Source organism: Momordica charantia, assembly GCF_013281855.1.
Source record: "Momordica charantia cultivar OHB3-1 chromosome 4 unlocalized genomic scaffold, Mcharantia_2.0 BLBB01000004.1, whole genome shotgun sequence".
Taxonomy (NCBI): domain Eukaryota; kingdom Viridiplantae; phylum Streptophyta; class Magnoliopsida; order Cucurbitales; family Cucurbitaceae; genus Momordica; species Momordica charantia.
The window spans coordinates 28,344,199-28,363,088 of NW_028275162.1; the positions used below are offsets into that span (position 1 = coordinate 28,344,199).

An 18,890-nucleotide genomic window follows, 5' to 3' on the forward strand; every position below is an offset into this window, starting at 1 on the left:
GTCACCTTCTTAATATGGTGGTTTTGTTAAATGGGAGATGAAGAAAACCAAAAACAGAGCAGTTTGAAAGGATTTCCATCAGAAGTGCTTGAACAAATTGTCATAGCTTAGAGAATATATTAACTTCTACATTTTTTGCATTGAATTTATGAGTAAAACAAGCAGCAAGCAAGGACTTCACATGAAGCAAATTCAGGTTTATTTTCTACTTCAATGATGTTCTTTGCAAACCAACTGTTCCAAGGGCACGTTTCCACTCCAGCTTAAGAATTGAAAATGGCAGAGCATTAACAGAGAACATAGGATACCAAAAGACAAATTCAAGCACCTCAATATCTCATCATAGCAACAGAATAAATAAACTTCCAACATCAATCACATAACAGTGAAATTCAAACATCATAACCAGTTCCACTAGAAAAAAAAAAAAAAAAAAAAACTTAGAAACAAACATTTAACAACGAATGGCAAAGATCGCTGGAGATTATTGAATATCACATTGTGGTATTATAACACATCACTGAAAACCGAAAGAGACTAATGAATAAAATTAATATGTTAGAACCTCACACTTGCTTCCTTCTTCTGTTTATGATTGTGATTGTGGCTTCTTCTTACTTTGCTTCATCAGGGGGAGTGCTATCTGAATGAAGCCAAACCTCTTTCTTTCTGTTGAGGGATTCTTTTGGTAATTTCTATCATTCTCTGTTTTTGAAGGAAATGTTAGATCCTCCCTTGGTGCATGGAGATGGAGCATTTGACTCAAAGCAACTTTCTGTTTTTCAGTCTGCTGCCCATCCATTCTTGCTATGTTGTCTCCAGATAAACCTTGCTTCCTGCTCAGCACATCTCGCATCGAAATCGTAGATCTTAGAACAGGTTTTGAATCTCTATTTACAAGATCTGGCCTACTCATGCTGTGCAGTGGAGAAGCTTGATGAACGGAGGGACGGAAATTCGCGAGGGCGGAAGGGTGGAGGAAATTGTTGAGGGCACTGGGGTAGTAGAAAGCATGCCCCTTATGTTCTGGTACCCATCTTCTTAGAGTCTCTTCAGCAACTAGTTGCTTTCTATTTGCAAGTTCAACTCTGTTTAGAGCCTCCTCCAATGCTTTTTTACCAAGATTAAGTTCTTCTTTTGCTTCCTTCAACTTCTTTTCAATGTTTAATTTAGAAGGATTTGTCTCGTCCAATTGAACCATAACATCTTCATTTTTCTTTGGGTATTCCCCAGATTTCTTAGTGTTGGAGTTCAGAAAAGACTGATCCTTGAAGTTAAATACCATTGTCTCTGGCTCTTGTAAGGAAAATCCAGCTGAATTATCAATGCCACTTAGAGCTTCAACTTCAGCTAGAGCCACTGCCTCTGCCGCTTTTGCAGCCTCTTCCATCTTTCTCGCTGCGAGCAACCTTAACTCGGCAGTCCTCAAACTAGCCTTCGTGTGCTCGTTCCCGGCCACACCCACCGAATAATCGGATTTCGCTCCATCTGGATTCTTTATTTGTCCACCCCTTAGATTCACCTGAGGAAGCTCCATCGCTCTATTGAATGAATTCTCAGATACATCTTTAAATTCAACATCATCAGTCACTTGGGACTTGACTGGAATTGGTTTTCGCTCCTCATCCAATGTCGATGGCCCCAAAAACTTCAGCGCTACCCCATCTCGTCTCTTTGCCAGCAAGCTCTTCTCCTTCTTCATTTTCCTATTGAGAGATTCAACAGAAGTTTGAATGACACCCAGATCATTAATAGTCTTTCCAAGGTTCATTTTTGCTTGCTTCAACTCCATTAAGATCATATCAGGCGATGGGCTTGAATCTCCCAACATATGCTGCTCGTGGTTGCAAATGAGATCACCAAAACATTCCTCCATTTCTTTAACAGAAGAAGTTGGAGTCTGTTCCCCTGAATGGAAGTTTGGGGCCGGAAAGCATTTCAATGCTTCAGTCCGCAGCTGCCGTTTTAACTCTTCCACCATTCGTTTTGTTGCACCCAATTCTTCCAATACATCAAGTGTTTCCAGTTCTTTAACAATCAGATCCTTCTCCAACTCTGCTGTCTGTTCCTCCATTCTCTTAATATCAAACTCCTCAATCCCCTGCTGCTTTATCATAATCGTTCATAATGAATTAAAAAACCATCATAATAATCAACAAAAGCAAGCTACAACACGAAATACAAAATGTTGTCTAATAAAGATAATCATAAACAAGAAAAAATCAGGAATGAGAACTTTGTTCAGATCATTATTTAAATAATGCGTTTCTTGTAAAAAATATACATTCAATTCTTCAACTATAAGCCAGATTTCGTTTTCGTCAAAGCCATTTCAAGCATCACTTATATTCTTGAATTGACAGTGAACTCACATATTCAACAAATGAATTATTATAATAAAATTTACCCATTTTGCATCGATCCAAAACCCCCATGTTTCAACTACTGTTCAAGTTTACAGACAAAAACTAAGCTTCAAACAAACGACAAAAAGGTCCATTACAAAAACGAAAAAAAATTTAAAAAATGCTTCCAGTACTAAACTTCAAGAAATTTCTCACATTCTTACTGCAAAATGGAAAAGTTCATCAGGAGCAAAGACATTTGTCTGTTACCTTGCAGAAGGGTATCCACGGACCGCTGCCGCCGAACCGGGTCACGGCCTCTTTAACCGAGCCGAACGGCGGGTTCGTATCAATAACAGCTCTGAAATTAAACCTCCGAATCCCAGGAGCCGGAGTCGAATCGCCACTTCCGGCGGGCCCGAGCCCAAACGGGTCAGAATCGGAGCCCTTGTCGTATCTGATTTCGGTTATACATGGGGTCCCGGGTACTGCCTCCGCAGCCGGGTCGGGTGGTTCCGCCATAGCCGAAGAGCTCACAATTGTGGCTATGGAAAATCGTTTAGTGCGAAATGGAATTTAAAGAGACTGTGGGTTGGACTTTCGGGGGCGAGTCCATGATGCGAAACCGATCCTCGAAACCATAATGCTTCATCGAGGGACGATGGGGGAAGTGATGATGGTGTTTCGGGGGGGACCGATTCGCGACTCGCCCCAAAAAAGCTCCACTGAGTTTCCATTCCGAGTTGAACCAGTCGGGTCCACAATAATTCCCCTCTGGCAACTCCGGCTTTTCTTTTCCCTTTGGGAGATGTTCCTCTGCTTCTGAATTGGCTAGTAAATTACATGTGGATGAATCTGATTGGTGGAAAAAGCTTTAGTCAAATTATTGACTGTTTGACCGTTGAATTTTGGAGTTTGACGAGATCTGATGGTGGGTGTAGGGAGTAGCGGGTGCGACCTAGGAGTTAACCGGTATTTGATTTTGGGCGTGGATTGCGGTTAAAAGCGCCAATCAGTACTTGGCGGTTACAATGGACCATCACCCTAAGATTGAATCTCGCCGACATGTCGTCTATAATTATTAAGGGAAACATGTCGTTCTTTATTTTGAAATGAAAAAGACAATTTGTCATATCTATCTCTTAATTTATCACATATTTTCCCATTATTGTCAAAATTAATTAACTAAAAGTCTAAAATACTTAATTACTGGCCAAATTGCTAATTTTTTTTTTAATTTCAATATGTAATTCTTGTGAAAATCTCAAATAGTATTTTAAGGAAAAGAATTAGGATATAAGATAAATAATTGATATGAAACTTTTTTTTTTCTCTAAAATGTCATGTCGTGGCATTATGGTTTTTGGTGGAGTATCTTCTTGTTTTAGATAATTTCAATTTCAATATGCATTTTTTTTTACTTTACAATTGATTGTTTTTCTCTTTTGATACTTTTGTATTTTTCAAAATTTGGAAAAGCATAAAGTAAAAGATTTCTTGCAACAAAGAAGTTTCCGAGAGAGAGAGACTTCTCCTACGTACAAAACTTTATTTGTCTCACAATAATTGATTCATTTGGCAATATTTGTGTACTTTTAAAATGAGAGTCGAGAATTCCTTTTTAAAAAAATTGCATAAAAATATCTAGTAAGAATTAATTATTTTGATAAAAATTCTATTGTATAGAACTTTAAACTTATGTGATGTGTAAAATAAACCTTGAAATCTTGAATCTTGTTAACTTTTTTTCAAAAAAAAAAAAAGGAAAATAAATTGTTAAGATTGATAGGTTGTAATCCAAAGGCTGGGAAGAAGGGGGAACAAAAGTGATATTTTGTGACAGATTTGTTTTTCCAACTTATTATTGAAGTGATTATTCAACATGCAAGTAAAATAATTTAAAACAAATGGGCAAAGTGAAATAACTTTGAAGAAATTATAATGGTTATGATTCCATAAAACCAAATTATATAGGCCCACAATTTTGTTTTTTATTTTTTATTTTTAAATTTTGAATTTTTAGACACTATTTCAAATTTGAACCAAATCTGAACCAAATTTTAAAAACGAAAAACGAAATAGTTTTTAACAATTTGTTATTAAAAAAAAGGCTAATAAGAATGATGATCGCGATATTAAAAAAATTGAGAGCAACTATACCTACTTTTCAAAAATAGGGAATTGTAAATATAAAATCTTTATTAAAAATGTAATAAAAACATATTTAATATAATTCTTTTTTTTATCCGTGAATATTTGGGTCCGTTTATGCATACCTCTAATAATCTCATAGGTCTAAATCTTAGGCAGGTAGTCGCTATCATGAGTTTGAACTTATTCCCTTTATTTTTTTTTTAATTTATTTCTTCTTTGGGCTTCTTTAGAACAATGGGACGACCCATAATAGTTATGAATATCTAGATTCTGAAACTAAAGTTGATATTAAAATATGAAAATTTAACATGTTGAATTGAATAAATTAAGTTAAACCAAAGAAGAAATGAACATGAATCTTTTTCAAGATCATATTAAATTATTACTAAATTCAAAAAATTAAGCCTATAAATTATATTAAATCTAATTATATTTGAAATCCGTGATTAACTGGCAATGTGTGGGTAAAAGATGGGGTGAGAGTTTGAAAGGAGAAAAAAATAAAATGTTTTCTTATTTTAAAATTTTCCCTTTTTGATCGTTTTAATGATTATAAAAAAAGAAAAAGGAAAAGGAAAGAAAAGGCAATAAGAGGAGGACATGATTGCGGCGAGTGCATCCCTTTAACTTTTTCACAACCAACCAATTTTCTTTTAATTCTTCAAAACTCCAATCCCTATGTTACGACGTCGTCTTCGACAATCACGGTTATTTCTGTTACTGCATTGTTTTAACTGCAATGCAAACTTCAAAATTGATTTCTCTTTTTGTTACCGTAAATTGGTAAAAATCACAAATGAACTTGATGAGACATGTTTCACTGATTAAGGGTGGTTCTTATAAAAGTTTTATTTTCCAAAGAAGATTGATAATGACACGTTTTACTAATCGCTATCAATCATTTATGATCATAAAATAAAAATAAATGGTTTCAAAAGTTCCACTGGCTAGCAATCAAACACTGTATGGTGTTTGCCGAAGCAATTTTTACGTGGCTCGAGTCAAGTGTGGATAGTTTGAATGTATTTTATTTGATTACCCTATAATGTATACTTTAAAATTTTATTTAAATTTGTCAAAGCGAGCATAGTTAAAATATATCTCTAGTCAAGAAGTTGTGAGTTCGATCCCCAACCCCATCTGTTGTTCCAAGAAGAAATGATTGTGATTTATCCTTTTTATGGCCACCAAACTTAACAAATTTTTCAGAGTCACACATTCACAAATACTACATTAATCTTACATGAATCTCCTTTACAATTCTCAGACTATTTTGAAAGCTATAAATAAATCTTTGGGCTCACATTTCCTAGCCCAATTATATTTGATTTAGGTCATTTATGTGTCAATTTTTATAATGAATCCCACCACCGATATCCTAAGCTAACCTCATATTGCTTAGACACCTCAAATCATTTATCATCATATAAATAAATCGTACCCCTCAAAAGTTATCAAGAATTAATTTAAAGAACTGATCTTATTAAATAAAGAATTCGACCATTATCAAAAGTCGTTACACTTACTCTAGTAAATAAAAAACAAATCGATCATTTGAACACCTCATCTCATACGATGGCCATACCAGAGACAAACTAATATATCATCGATTATATATATATATATATATTTTTTTTAAAGAGGGATCCATTTCCATATACTTGGTGGTGTTAAATTTTCTTGAACCTTGGTTCACCAACTTTATATAGTGTTCATAAATTTTTCATAAAACTCCAAACATTGTGTGTAGGCAGAATGAGGCTTAATTGAAGCATTCTCCTCCGGCTTTGATCTAATAATTATTGCACATTAATGCACCTATCTACCTAAATGTGGACCACCATACTCCATCTCTCCATCCCTCCTTTTTTTTAAGCCCTATGAATCTTTCACCCCAATTAATACCTACCATTTTTTACCATTTTATTGTGCATTTTGAGTCAACTTATCAATGCCCAACAGATGTGAATAAATACATTTAGCTCAGGAGTTTATCTGTATATAACTTGAAATTAATGTCTGACTACCTTTTTTCTTTTCAATACAACGTAACCTTAATTAGAGGTAAGTCTAAGTTGACAAGTCTAACTAACTCGCGATTCCATTTCAAAATCAATTGACGATGAGATGAGTAGCTATGGATCTTGGTCAAATTTCATATTTCGACCGAATGCTCGTTTTAGCATTTTGGGCTCTAATACCATATTATTCATGGGGTTCATCTCACCAATTGGCAATGAGAAGAATAATTCAAGTTATTATAAAATCTTATTAGATCTCTTATCTTTTCCACGAGGATCCTTTAACACTTTTAAAAAAAAAATTATTTTTTACACATATAGACGTAAGTATGAACTAGCTTCAATTTAGATTTCTTAATTAATTTCATATTATATAAATTTAGGTTTTTCAATTCAAATTCTCTGAATGTCTTCAAGAGATAGCTTGGGTGGTTTGGGACCTTAAGAAATGTCCATTTTCTACAAACCTTTTAATTTATTGATAATGTAGTTATATTTTTCCCTTTTTATTTGAGTGAAAAATATATTTAAGATTGTTAGGGATTTAAAAAAAATCATATGAACCACATGTGAACTAAAATTATTTGATTTATGAATATAATTAAATATTTGTTCACTTGTCTTATTCAGCAAAAACTCAAACACAACCATGTAAAATGACATGTCAATGATACAGAAGGACACTTGTCTTATCCTCATACCGTTCTTATAGCTTACTTCTAAGATATTTAATATATGTTAGTTAGCTGATTAATCCCTACATCATAAAAAAGAACATTTATGACTTTGATGTGAGAGAGAATAATATATTAGGCAATATTCTTATTTAGTTAAGTAATTAGCTTTAGCTATATATATATACATACATTTTCTTGTAGAGTTATACATCAATAAGACTCTTTGTTTAAATTATATTCAAAAGCTTTTAAGGCATTCTTAAAATACAAGTATTTTAAAGAGTTCTTTCAAAAATATATATACACACACGTTCGTTCTTTGCCGTTTTTATTAATATCACCTTAATTATCAAATTTGTTGCACATCATGCTTTCACCGGAAAGGAGTCCCGTCTCAAAAGTCGAAAAAAATAAAGAAGTGATGTCCAAGCACGTGGTTGTAATAAGCTCGTCCACTCGAAAGAACACAACTCAATCTAATCTTATGAGTTCAAACCTTACTATAGATCATTACCCAACCAACAATAGACTATGGATACCTCCACTTTCCTAGCAAAGAAAATGAATAAAAAAAATATTATTAAATATTTCAGAGAAAAACAATTTTCAAAATTTTGCTAGAGTGCTAAGGATTGCTTTTCTAACTAAATTGGATTCAATTATATATACCTTTATTATCAAGTACTATATTAGTGAGATAGTTCACATTTGGTATATTTTATATTAGATATATCAGCTATGTTATATATATCGATGATATATTTTATATTCGATATATATATATAGTTATGTTTTCTTGAGGCCTAATATGAGTGTTTATATACCAATAAAATATCTAATATAATATCAATAACATTGATATGATCTTTCAATGATATATTAATATGAGTGCTCATATATCAATGATATACATGAGTTATTACATTAGACGATGCCTCTATATAACTATTTACTATAAAGCTTGATATTTTCGTTACGAAACGTTTCATCAACATCTCTCTACCAACCATGTTTCTTTCGGAGAAGAATCACATTAAAGTAGCAAAGCTTTCATGGAGGGATCATATGGACCACGATCATCTCTTTCATTTATTACACCATCTTCCACTCCTTAACCCCCCAAAAATTAACAAATTAAAAAACAACCCCTCTCCCTTCCTTAAATGTCTTTCCATCATGCCCTCCTTAATTTCTTCCTTTGCCCATCTTCCCCTCCCCATATTAAATTCCACCCACAAATTACTCTTATTAACTAATTCTACCTCTTTTAATTAATTAACCAACCAAAATAAAATAATCAACTGTCAATTTTTCAATGAGAATAGAGATTAAGTATTTTTCTGATTCAAATATTTTAATGATTAATGTTAATTGACCCACTTATACTCTGCCCTTTCCCTAAAGACAAATTCCTGATATGAATATTTATGTCTGTCAATTTCAATGCCACACACCCTTTAATTTATTGTACACTGTTCAACAACTACATAGACTAAGCATTTAGAAGTCTCAACTCAAACACCCCTTTCTACTTCATTAATCATCAAATTCGTCTCTCTCTTTTGTTTTATTATTATTATATCACAACTTTCAGCTGCTTTGGATCTTGAAAAAACTCTCAGATCTGTTGAGGAAAACAAAGGCCGAGAGATCTCTCATTCAGAATCCAATTCTTGCCCTTCAAGATGCAATCTGCAAACTACGACCAAATCTCTCAAAAACCTCTCCAAATCAAACACCAAAATGACAGATTCTTCACAAGGCCGGCGCCGGTTCTGTCCAAAGAAGCAAACTCCGCCGCCAACTCGTCTTTTCGAGTCTACTATGGCGGCGCCTCCGGTGCAATTCCGTTCAGATGGGAGTCCAGACCGGGCACTCCAAAGCACAGCTATTCAGAAACTTCAATTCCTCCCCTTACTCCTCCTCCTTCTTACTATACCTCTTCACATTCTAATTCCAAGGCCTCCTCCAAACCAACCCTTTTGAGCTCAATTTTCCCCCGCCTCGCGCCGAGGAGATCCCGAAACTCCCCGTCCTCGTTCTCCTCCGCCTCTCTGTCGTCCTCGTTTTCGTCGTGGTCGTCCTCTCGCTCGTCGTCCTCCTCCTCGCCCAAACTGAACTTCTTCAAGCGTCGCCGCTCAATCTCAGATACTCCGAGCTTGCCATTTGAGTATAGCTTCGACGACGGCGACGGGGACGAGCCCGGGAGCTCGAATTCTCCGACATCAACCTTGTGCTTTGGTGGTGCTTCTTCAAGTAGAGCTTCATTCCGAGGTTGTTACCAGTTAGTGAGTGTGAAGAATGCTTTTTTGTCCATGGTTGGCCATGGATCCGCTGGCCGAGGTACTGTTAATTAATTAATTAGTAAACATAATTTGCTGTGTGAATCTAATTAATTAGTCAAATTCCCATATCCCTTCTTCTTCTTCTTCTTCTTCTTTTCTTTTTATGGGTTCAAAATCTTCTGTCATTGTGTCTGTGTGTGGAGTGAAATGTTATATTATTGTATGGAACATTCAGTTTGTTGAATGGCATATCTCATGTCAAACTATAACAAAATCCAAGCTTTTTTAGCCTTCTTCTGTTAATTCTTTTTTCTCTTGGATTCACATTCTCATATTCACTGTTGTATATGTAATATAATGTTTCTATATTCCAATGCTTGAACCCCATTAATTATAAGCTCAAACCTCGAGGAAAAAAAAAAGAAGAAGAAAAAAATTTACTAAAACCATGTAAAGAACATAAATGAGAGGTACTGAAATCTGACAAACCCTAAAACCCATTACAGCCTGAGAACCAATTAGAATGCAAAAATGGGAAAGAAGTAAAAAGTTATCCACTATTATAGGGTAGTGCTACTACTATTTGTTGTCTGTTATATCAATACAGGTCCAACAATATTAAAAAAGTATTTATGAAAAAAAATATTCATATATAGTAGTGTGACCTAAAATAAAGAGATTGGAGTACTAAAAATTTTAGAGGTAATAAGGTATTCTTTCAACCTTTTCACCAAACCTAATAATCAGCTATTTAATTATTAAAATATCTTATAACCAACTGCTAATTTCGTACCAATAAAAATATGAGAGATTGCATCCGGTAGAAAAATCTTTTTATGTATTTCAAAATATTTAGATTTTCAAATATAGCACAAATTTTCATTTATATTAATAATATATCAAGACACTTATATTAATAGCATATCAGATATATATATATCAGTAGTCAGATGTATATCATTTTGGTAAAGTTTTCGTTTTAAAATTGGACTCCCGTTTTTAAAAAAAAATGTTATATCTGAAAAAACTAAACATGGTTGCTATTTTATTAATTTTGCTAAATATTTTTATCATATCCCAACTATCCCTACAAATATATTGTCCTTTACTAATATACTCATAATACACGGAGTATTATTCACATTCCCAGACAATTTCAATTCTCAAATGAACAAACTTACAAACCAAACCATAGGTTGAGCCAAGAAACCGAACCCACATCGGCCCGAATGCCTCGGACGGGACTCGGAATCAATTAGTTAACGAGGCTAAAAAGTGCAACGCAGGGCAAGAAAAATTGCAGCCGAGGTTGCCGTGTGGTTGCAGGCAGATGAGGAAGTTAATGTCGGATTAATTAAACACAGTCGACTTTGAAATAACTGTGAAATTAATTTGGTTGGTTGCTCCCATTCTCTGTTCTTAATGTCATTAATCAATCATCATCAATGGCAGATTACAGTCTACAGAAGAAGAAATTCATCTTCTCTTGCATTTATGGCAATGGAAACTCATCACTGTACAGTAAAAACTTATGGTTGTTTAATTTGAACTGTCAAATCAAAATTAACTAACTTAAATTATTTAATAATTTTTCGATTTCATTTTTGTTTTTAACCATAAAGTGGATAAGTCTTTAGCACATGTAATGATTGTTATATACATTGATTTCATTTAAGTTTATGCTTTCAACCAACGCCTACCCACCTGATCTTCATTTTTTTCTTTCTTTGTGAAATTAATATATTAGTTTATATGGTTTCTACTCCATTCTAATTTCTTCGTAGTGATTCTAAATTTTTCAATTTAGTTTCTGTAGTTTAGATAAATCTATTTAAAATTGAATTTGTCGTATCTTTGATGACTTGTTTTTCATAAGACACGTTTTCATTAGATCTGAGCATTGTACTAAGTTATAAGTTAAAATATATGTTTATGAAAGTTAAAAGTAATAAACTACACTAGGCTAAATGTATTAGGATTTTGACTATTTAATCCCGACCATCCTTTTGTTTTTTGCTCAACAAATTCAAATGTAGGCGACTCAGATACAATCAAATAATTTTTACTCTTCTTGCATTATACTAAATAATAGCTTATCGTTTTGAATATCATTGACTAATGAACCCAAACGCTTAAAAATTTACGCGTTAGAGTAAATTTAATCATTTATAAGATATTTAATAATACTCGACCCACTTGTAGACTTGTAAATTTGCACAAGACCTAACAAGTAGAAATCAATGAGAAGGAAATGACAATATAGGAGTTCACAAACATAGGACATCTACTTTAATATAATCTTAAACATGATTAAACTATCAATGAACTCAAAAGCTTTAAGCCGACGGGTTAGGGTATCTAACATATCGTCTCTTGTTACCATATCTAATAAAAATGCTACTTGTTAAATTGTTTTCTTTTTTTGAAACACCTGTTAAATTGTTAATATCAAGTTATATACCAAATTGAAATCAAACTTAAACATAAATCATAGGGTCTTAGAATGACGATTTAATCATTTTGTTATGTTTCAACAACTCATTCAACAATATATCAAAAGTGTCAACTTAAGCATAGCTCAACTGATTAAAATATATATCCCCAACACTAAAAGATAGTAGATTCAAATCCACATCCTGTAATATGTTGTTGTACTAAAAAAAATGTTACCGACCTTTTTACTGAGTTCCTGAAGTTGCGCAATTCAACTTATTAAAGTATGTGAACAAATTGGAGCAATTAAACAAATGAAACTTGAAGAAAAGAGTAGCTGAAAAAGGTGTGTCAATTAATAAGTATGTCTTCCATGTGGACATAAAATTGCCCCGGAATCTGGTTTCAAACACAACATTCAAGATTTAAGTATCCTGCAAATGAGGCACACGTCTGCAAAGAGATGACTTCCATCTCAAGATTTCACCAAATCTTTTGTTTTATAATAAGACCCTATTTTTTTTATTTTGGAATCCAAATCGCCATATGCCCAACTTACTAATTAATTAATCTAATACCGTAATTTACTCTTTAACAAGCAAGAATATTATACTCCTACTACTTAAATTCAACAAAAATTAGGAGAAATGTGTGGTTCAAATTTAGCTTAGATATCGTCTGTTAGAGGATTCATTTCTTGAGACATATCTATTCAAAAAAGTCTCTTAAAAAAATGATTCTTTCTAAAATACAATTTTAAAAAATGGTGGGTTTAGAAAAATATCATGTTTCTGTCAATGTTTTTAAAGTATATTAAAAATTACCAAATATGTTCCAAGTGGGCCACAAATTAAGTGACACGTGTGTTGCAATAAATGCTTTGACGCTTGACCACCCTACATCATTTGACAATAACAACATTAACCCTTCTTTAATTTATTAAAAATGAAATATCTTTTTAAGAATATTATTAAACATTAACCTTTCGTAATTTCTTAAATTTTGAGACTCATAACCAGAGAAACTGAAAATCAAGGTGGAACCAAGAAGAAAGAACCTTAATTTATGACCATTCAAAAATATAAAGATTTTGTACTTTTCCTCGATTTGTCCCTCCCTAGTCAAATAAAGATTAAATATAATATATAAAATGATGCTCCATCATTTCTCCAAAGACTATAAGTCTATCGGTTGGAAATTATTTTAAAACGAGTAATTTAAGTAAAAGAGATTTAATCACAAGTGATTTTGTGAAAATATTTTTTATATAATTATTTTAATGGTTGTTTATATAATTTTTTCAAGTGATTTTTGTGTAATTAAAAGTGATTTCGAACGTTAATATTTGATTTTTAAAGTGATTTAAAGATTACAAATTAATAATATATATTTGAAATATTATTTAATGCAATTTATTAACTAATTAAAATGAAAAAAAAAACATGATACATATGATTAAATAACCAATCTCCACAAATTTTAGAGAGAGAAATTTTAAAAAATGAATGAAAAAAATTTAGAGAGAGAAATAAATAGATGTGGAATAAAAATTTAGAGAGAACAAACAAAATTAAATATAATAAAAAGGCAAAAATTTTAAATTTTCTCAAAATTTAAGGTGAAAATAAATTGAAATATAAAGATGCATTTGAAATTTAAAACATTAACCATTTTAAAAACTAATTTTCTATCAAAGAATATATATATATATTTCAAAAGCCACTGGGAGAATCACCCCCAACTCCCAAGTGATTGACTAGAAATCTATTAAAGTGATTTTTAATTTTTCAAAATCACTTATGAATCAACGTAAAACGTATTTATTTTAAAATGAAAATGATTTTGCCAATAGTAAAGTGATTCTAGCCATATCAAAATTACTCCCAAATAATAATTTGATTATTCGTTAAAATTTATTTTTCCTTTCTTTGTTTATGTGGCTTTTTTTTCTTTTAATTGGATTCCCTCCTATAAAAAAATAGTTCGAGATATAGTGATTTCAAGTTCATCAACAAATGTTCGAGTCAATCTGAGACTAATTAAACTACTCATTTCCAATGAAAAGATCGTGAATTCGAATCTTCACTCCACGTATTTCAATTAAAAAAAAACAACTGATATTTTATAAGAATAACATTTCCTAAAAGAGGTCTGTCAAATGGTTTCTAAAAACTAGTCTCCATAAAATAGTTTCACACACTAATTCTATAACATTACACAAATCTGACCTACATTTCTTTAATATTTCTAATATATTCTCAACAAGTATATTACACAATAACTTCAAATCAATCTTTTGATAGAAATTAGAAGAGTGCACGCAATTATTCTAAGTTTAGTTTGGGTCATATAGCAAACATTACTAAAAAAATCAACTGTTTTTTCCATAATTTCTGCGGCCCTTATTTATCTCCTTTATATTCTGTTTTCTTTCTCCGACGAATGGGCTGGGCTTAGGGCCCACTATGTGCTAGCCCCTTCAATGGGTTGAGCTCATTGGAAGGTCCAAAATCTCTAGCTCTTCGCACTTGTTCTTGAGATTTGAACTTATTTGTGGACAAAATAAACAAGAACAAATGTATTTATGCAAGCTTTTATTCAAGGTGAATCTATCGGAATTTTTGTTATATGCTCTCTCCCCCTAAAAAGTTTTTAATCCTTCTATTGCTATTATTACTATAGTTACAAAATATTCGTTTTTAGATGGTCCATAAATTAATGGTAGAACATAGCAAATCTAAATAATTTTGTATATCTTTCTTAGAGTCGTTTGATCATGTTAACTTGCATAACTAAATTGAATCGCATGAAAATTAGACCTAATATCAAATAAGTTCTTTTTTTTCGATATCCGTGAATATCCAGGCTAGCTTATACGCACCTCGACTAATCTTATGGCAACCGTCTAAGCCTACAACATTTGGTACTGGGAATCACATACGAGTTACTAATTTCTAAAATAGGTAGCCATCATAGAGTTTGAACTCATTTCCTCTCAATTACCCTAGCCCAAATATCAAATAAGTTCAAAACTTGTAATACGATTTAATCTCAAATTAGCCTAAGATAGTAATAGACTTAACAACAAATTTAAATCAATCTAAATCTAACGCAAATTGGGCCTATGGCCCGAATGAGGCTAAAGTCCAAAATTGAGTTCAACATCATTCAAACTCCAGCCCACTAATATTCAAGGAAAACAATCGGGCCTATAACCCAAACCTAAACAACACTCAAGTCTCAAAATAATAAGAATCAGAAATCTCGACTTTAGTTTCGACACCTCTGTTTTTATTTTGAAGGACTGTTTTTGGATGTGAAAAAAAGAGAGATTAAATCGAATAATGTCAAAATATCAATTTACATCTTGATAAAATGCAGAAGAGCTTAAGCAGAATGGAAAATTCGAGCATCGTGGGATGAAACGCAGCAAATTGGAGCTTTTTATTGGGTGATCAGAGACTGTGATGGACAAAATTACCATTATTGGTTGCAAATTTGTTTCTGAAAAAAGCTGTCAAAAATATTTTAAGCCTTAGCTATTGGCGAGGGTGAAGATCTTCCAGGGCGTTCGCATTTGTGGGAATTTTGTAATCCACTTTACCCTTTTTGTTCTGAGTTCCGTTTGTCAATGAATCCTTTGTCAGAATATGTATCAATTAAGATTGACCAGTGTTTTCATCACAAGTATCAGAACAAATGATGATACACCTCGTTCGTCCATCAAGATGTATCGGAAATTTTTATCTATCAACTTTCGAAATACTTTCCACTTCCATTCATAAGGATCTGGAGAATTTTCTCTGATTTTAATGGAATTGCTTCGTTCGAATTTTACTAGGCAGTCTTAATTCTCAAAACAAAGCATCGAAGCAAGATAACTGAAGTCGACTCATATAATTAATGATTGTAAAACAAATTAAAATTTATACCAGTTAAAAGAAATCAAGATTACAAAGAGAAACTGAGAAAAATCCATAACAGTTTATAGCAACATTCTTTAATCTTCACTGAAGTAAATTTCACAAAGTCTAAACAATTGAGATTAACTAACAGAAAACCTAAAACTAAACAAGGAGAGTAAGAGAATAGAATCCAGATCTGAAGCTAAGATCCGAAATCATTCGAGTAATCGACCTATAACCTAACCTCCAAAACCGTACAAAGTCCTTCCCTGCCTCTTGAGCGCATAAACCACATCCATGGCGGTAACCGTCTTCCTCCTCGCGTGCTCCGTGTAGGTCACAGCATCGCGAATCACATTCTCGAGGAAGATCTTCAGAACGCCTCTAGTTTCTTCATAAATCAAACCGCTGATCCGCTTTACGCCGCCTCTACGAGCCAAACGACGAATCGCAGGCTTCGTGATGCCCTGAATGTTATCCCTCAGAACCTTCCTGTGACGCTTGGCTCCGCCCTTCCCCAAGCCCTTGCCTCCCTTTCCGCGGCCGGACATTTTCACTACTGGATTTGGATGGTACAGAGAATTAGTTGAATCGGGAAGCTGTGAATCTGATGTTGTAAAATAATGGCGAGAGGCTTTTTATAGAAGTCCAAATTCCAACGCCTGGTTTATGAACTTGTTTGCGCGGGGACTTATGTCGTTCGTTGGATGCTCCTTTGATCTGACGGTGGAAATTTTCGATCCGCGTGAAACATCCGCAGATTCTGCTTTTTAAATGTAATTTCATTTTCTACGCGGGCAAACGTGAAATTTTCGGGCAGCGGGAAGGGAAAGCGCCTAATGCAAATGCACCACTCAATAACTCTTTTTTTTTTATACAGCATTGCTAAAAGTGTAATCTATTACCAAATTAAATGATTTGTTTTTAAATAATTGTCCAGAAAATCTTTGATACATATTAAAAAATATATATTGTTCCAATGATTTTTTCTGGTAGATTTTAATGATCATTTAAGTAAATAAGGATAAAAATACGATACTGATATTTTTCTAGTGAATTGTATTGGTATTTTTTAAGCTTATAATTCAAATATTATCACCAAGATTTCAACTGTGAAAATATCCGTAATTATTTCTCTAAAATATCAATATAAATAGATATTTACAATATATCATTTTAAATAAGTTAAATGTCTATATTAGTGAAAAATATTTTATATATTTTATCAATTTTTTTTATATACTATTGAATACTGGATGAAAATATCACATGTCGATATTATTCTCACTAATATGATGCTCATTAAACCATCAAAATATACTTTATGAGCTGTGATTTAGTTAGTGAAGAGGACAAATTAAAATTAAAATTCTTCTTCATTATCTCAAGGATGTGATTCATTCCCCCGTTTATGTTTATAATTTTACTCCGGTTAGTGGCTATCTCCCTTAATTGATAAACTTACAGTTAGTTGTTGATATTAGCACAAGCATAATGTTGGTTAACCTAAGTTGGATCCGTAAAATAAATACTTCCACAGGAAAGCACTTGTCACATGAACCACAACTTTTAGTTGAAGTGCTTTTCTGGGTAAAAAACCACTTTTTGTGATCCGTAACAATATCATCCATTCACCTGAGCGAGTTGGTGGGGAATTTTTTTCTACCATTTTTTGTTCAATTGTATAAAAGAAATCAACAATTTTTTGGTTTCATTTATCGCCACAAAGTGGTTAAACAACCTGGTTATTGATTCAATAATATCTCATTGTTCTTCGCATAGACCAATTCTTTGCTCAATTTTAGAGTGAAATTCTGAAAAGTGGGGGATTTAATAAAACTTAAAACAAGGAATTCTCTTCCAACTTACTAGGCTATAGATAACTAGAGGTTATAATTAGACCTTCAAACCAATGCAACTGGCAGAATAACTTTCCTGTTATAATCCTCTAAAATCAATTGTTTAGGTACTGACCAATACAAATTCTATTGACTTTCACATTTAGAGAAAGTTCCTTCGATCAAAAACCCTAACAGTATATGGACGTTCAGCCGTAGCATAGTCACCCGAATGCAATGCTGGTTTTTACGCTAAATTGGGAAGAATAGTAACCAATATTAGATTTTCAGTTATGAGTTACAGACCTTGAATTCATTCCTATCGAGCAATTTCAAAGCATCATGCCTCAGTTACAAACCAATTTCTATATGCAACGACCAGAAGAACACAGTAACATTGGGAGGAATGAACGATAGAAGAAGCTCCAGAGGACAATTTCTCAACCAAGTAATAGTCCAATTTCTGAATGACTGTGAATAACTTACAGGAAATCCAAAAAATATGATTTAACACTAAAAAGAAACCAGATCTAAAGCCAAGATCTACAATCTTTCATGTTATTGATCTATAGCCTAACCACCGAAACCGTACAAAGTCCTTCCCTGCCTCTTCAAGGCGTAAACCACATCCATGGCGGTGACCGTCTTCCTCCTGGCGTGCTCGGTATAGGTCACAGCATCGCGAATCACATTCTCGAGGAAAATCTTCAACACTCCTCTGGTTTCCTCGTAGATCAAACCACTGATTCGCTTGACGCCGCCTCGACGAGCCAAACGGCGAATTGCAGGCTTCGTAATGCCCTGGATGTTATCCCTCAAGACCTTCCTGTGACGCTTGGCTCCGCCCTTTCCCAAGCCCTTGCCTCCCTTTCCGCGGCCGGACATGTTTGAATCGGAGCTGAATTGGGAAGCGTATGCGATACGATTGATCGTGAAATTTTGAATTTGTTGACGAAATGTGGTGGTTCGGTTGAATTTATAGTAGAGTGAATTCGACGCTCGGCTTTTGAAGCTGTTGACGTGGAGTCTTATTGTTCGTTGGATTTTCGATTAATCGACGGTCAGGAACGTCGATCCGCGTGAAAGCTTCGCGGATTGTGCTTTTCAATGTAATGTGATTTGTGTAGGTGAAATATCTGGAGCTGGCGGCGGGAATTGCCAAATTTTGTGGATCCAAAAAGCCCAATCACAGCAGCTAACGGGCCGGCCCAAGCTTGAATCACTAAAGTAAA

The 18,890-nt window shown here is 33.4% G+C and overlaps 4 protein-coding genes across 5 annotated transcripts; 1 reads left to right on the top strand and 3 right to left on the bottom strand.

The window, feature by feature from the left end:
- Window positions 1–323: 323 nt before the first annotated feature.
- LOC111006728 (WEB family protein (DUF827)) lies at window positions 324–3,042 on the bottom strand. 2 transcript variants are annotated; one of them, XM_088122787.1, is made up of 2 exons: window positions 2,616–3,042; window positions 324–2,101 (listed from the first exon to the last, which is right to left on the bottom strand). In XM_088122787.1, exons 1-2 carry the CDS (start codon window positions 2,865–2,867, stop codon window positions 590–592), a joined length of 1,764 nt encoding a protein of 587 aa, XP_087978913.1. In that variant the 5' UTR covers window positions 2,868–3,042; the 3' UTR covers window positions 324–589. The 2 variants fall into 2 exon arrangements, with proteins under 2 accessions (XP_087978913.1, XP_022134501.1); XM_022278809.2 differs by having other exon boundaries at window positions 324–2,104; window positions 2,616–3,038.
- A 5,647-nt stretch (window positions 3,043–8,689) lies between these two features.
- On the top strand, window positions 8,690–9,785 carry LOC111006479 (uncharacterized). The gene has a single exon (XM_022278448.2). It carries the CDS (start codon window positions 8,883–8,885, stop codon window positions 9,552–9,554), a length of 672 nt encoding a protein of 223 aa, XP_022134140.1. The 5' UTR covers window positions 8,690–8,882; the 3' UTR covers window positions 9,555–9,785.
- Window positions 9,786–15,880: 6,095 nt separating this feature from the next.
- On the bottom strand, window positions 15,881–16,441 carry LOC111006180 (histone H4). Its single transcript, XM_022277949.2, has one exon. The coding sequence runs from the start codon at window positions 16,369–16,371 to the stop codon at window positions 16,060–16,062; it is 312 nt and encodes a 103-aa protein (XP_022133641.2). The 5' UTR covers window positions 16,372–16,441; the 3' UTR covers window positions 15,881–16,059.
- Window positions 16,442–18,094: 1,653 nt separating this feature from the next.
- LOC148212101 (histone H4) lies at window positions 18,095–18,617 on the bottom strand. The gene has a single exon (XM_088122395.1). The coding sequence runs from the start codon at window positions 18,541–18,543 to the stop codon at window positions 18,232–18,234; it is 312 nt and encodes a 103-aa protein (XP_087978521.1). The 5' UTR covers window positions 18,544–18,617; the 3' UTR covers window positions 18,095–18,231.
- Window positions 18,618–18,890: the final 273 nt, after the last annotated feature.

What these genes read in the sequence shown, in the direction of transcription:
- LOC111006728 (XM_022278809.2), bottom strand. Translation starts at nt 2,867, where the DNA reads ATGGCGGAACCACCCGACCCGGCTGCGGAGGCAGTACCCGGGACCCCA. An exon ending in CGTGGATACCCTTCTGCAAG is followed by an intron (nt 2,105 to 2,615) that starts GTAACAGACAAA and finishes ATGATAAAGCAG; the next exon opens with CAGGGGATTGAGGAGTTTGA.
- LOC111006479 (XM_022278448.2), top strand. Translation starts at nt 8,883, where the DNA reads ATGCAATCTGCAAACTACGACCAAATCTCTCAAAAACCTCTCCAAATC.
- LOC111006180 (XM_022277949.2), bottom strand. Translation starts at nt 16,371, where the DNA reads ATGTCCGGCCGCGGAAAGGGAGGCAAGGGCTTGGGGAAGGGCGGAGCC.
- LOC148212101 (XM_088122395.1), bottom strand. Translation starts at nt 18,543, where the DNA reads ATGTCCGGCCGCGGAAAGGGAGGCAAGGGCTTGGGAAAGGGCGGAGCC.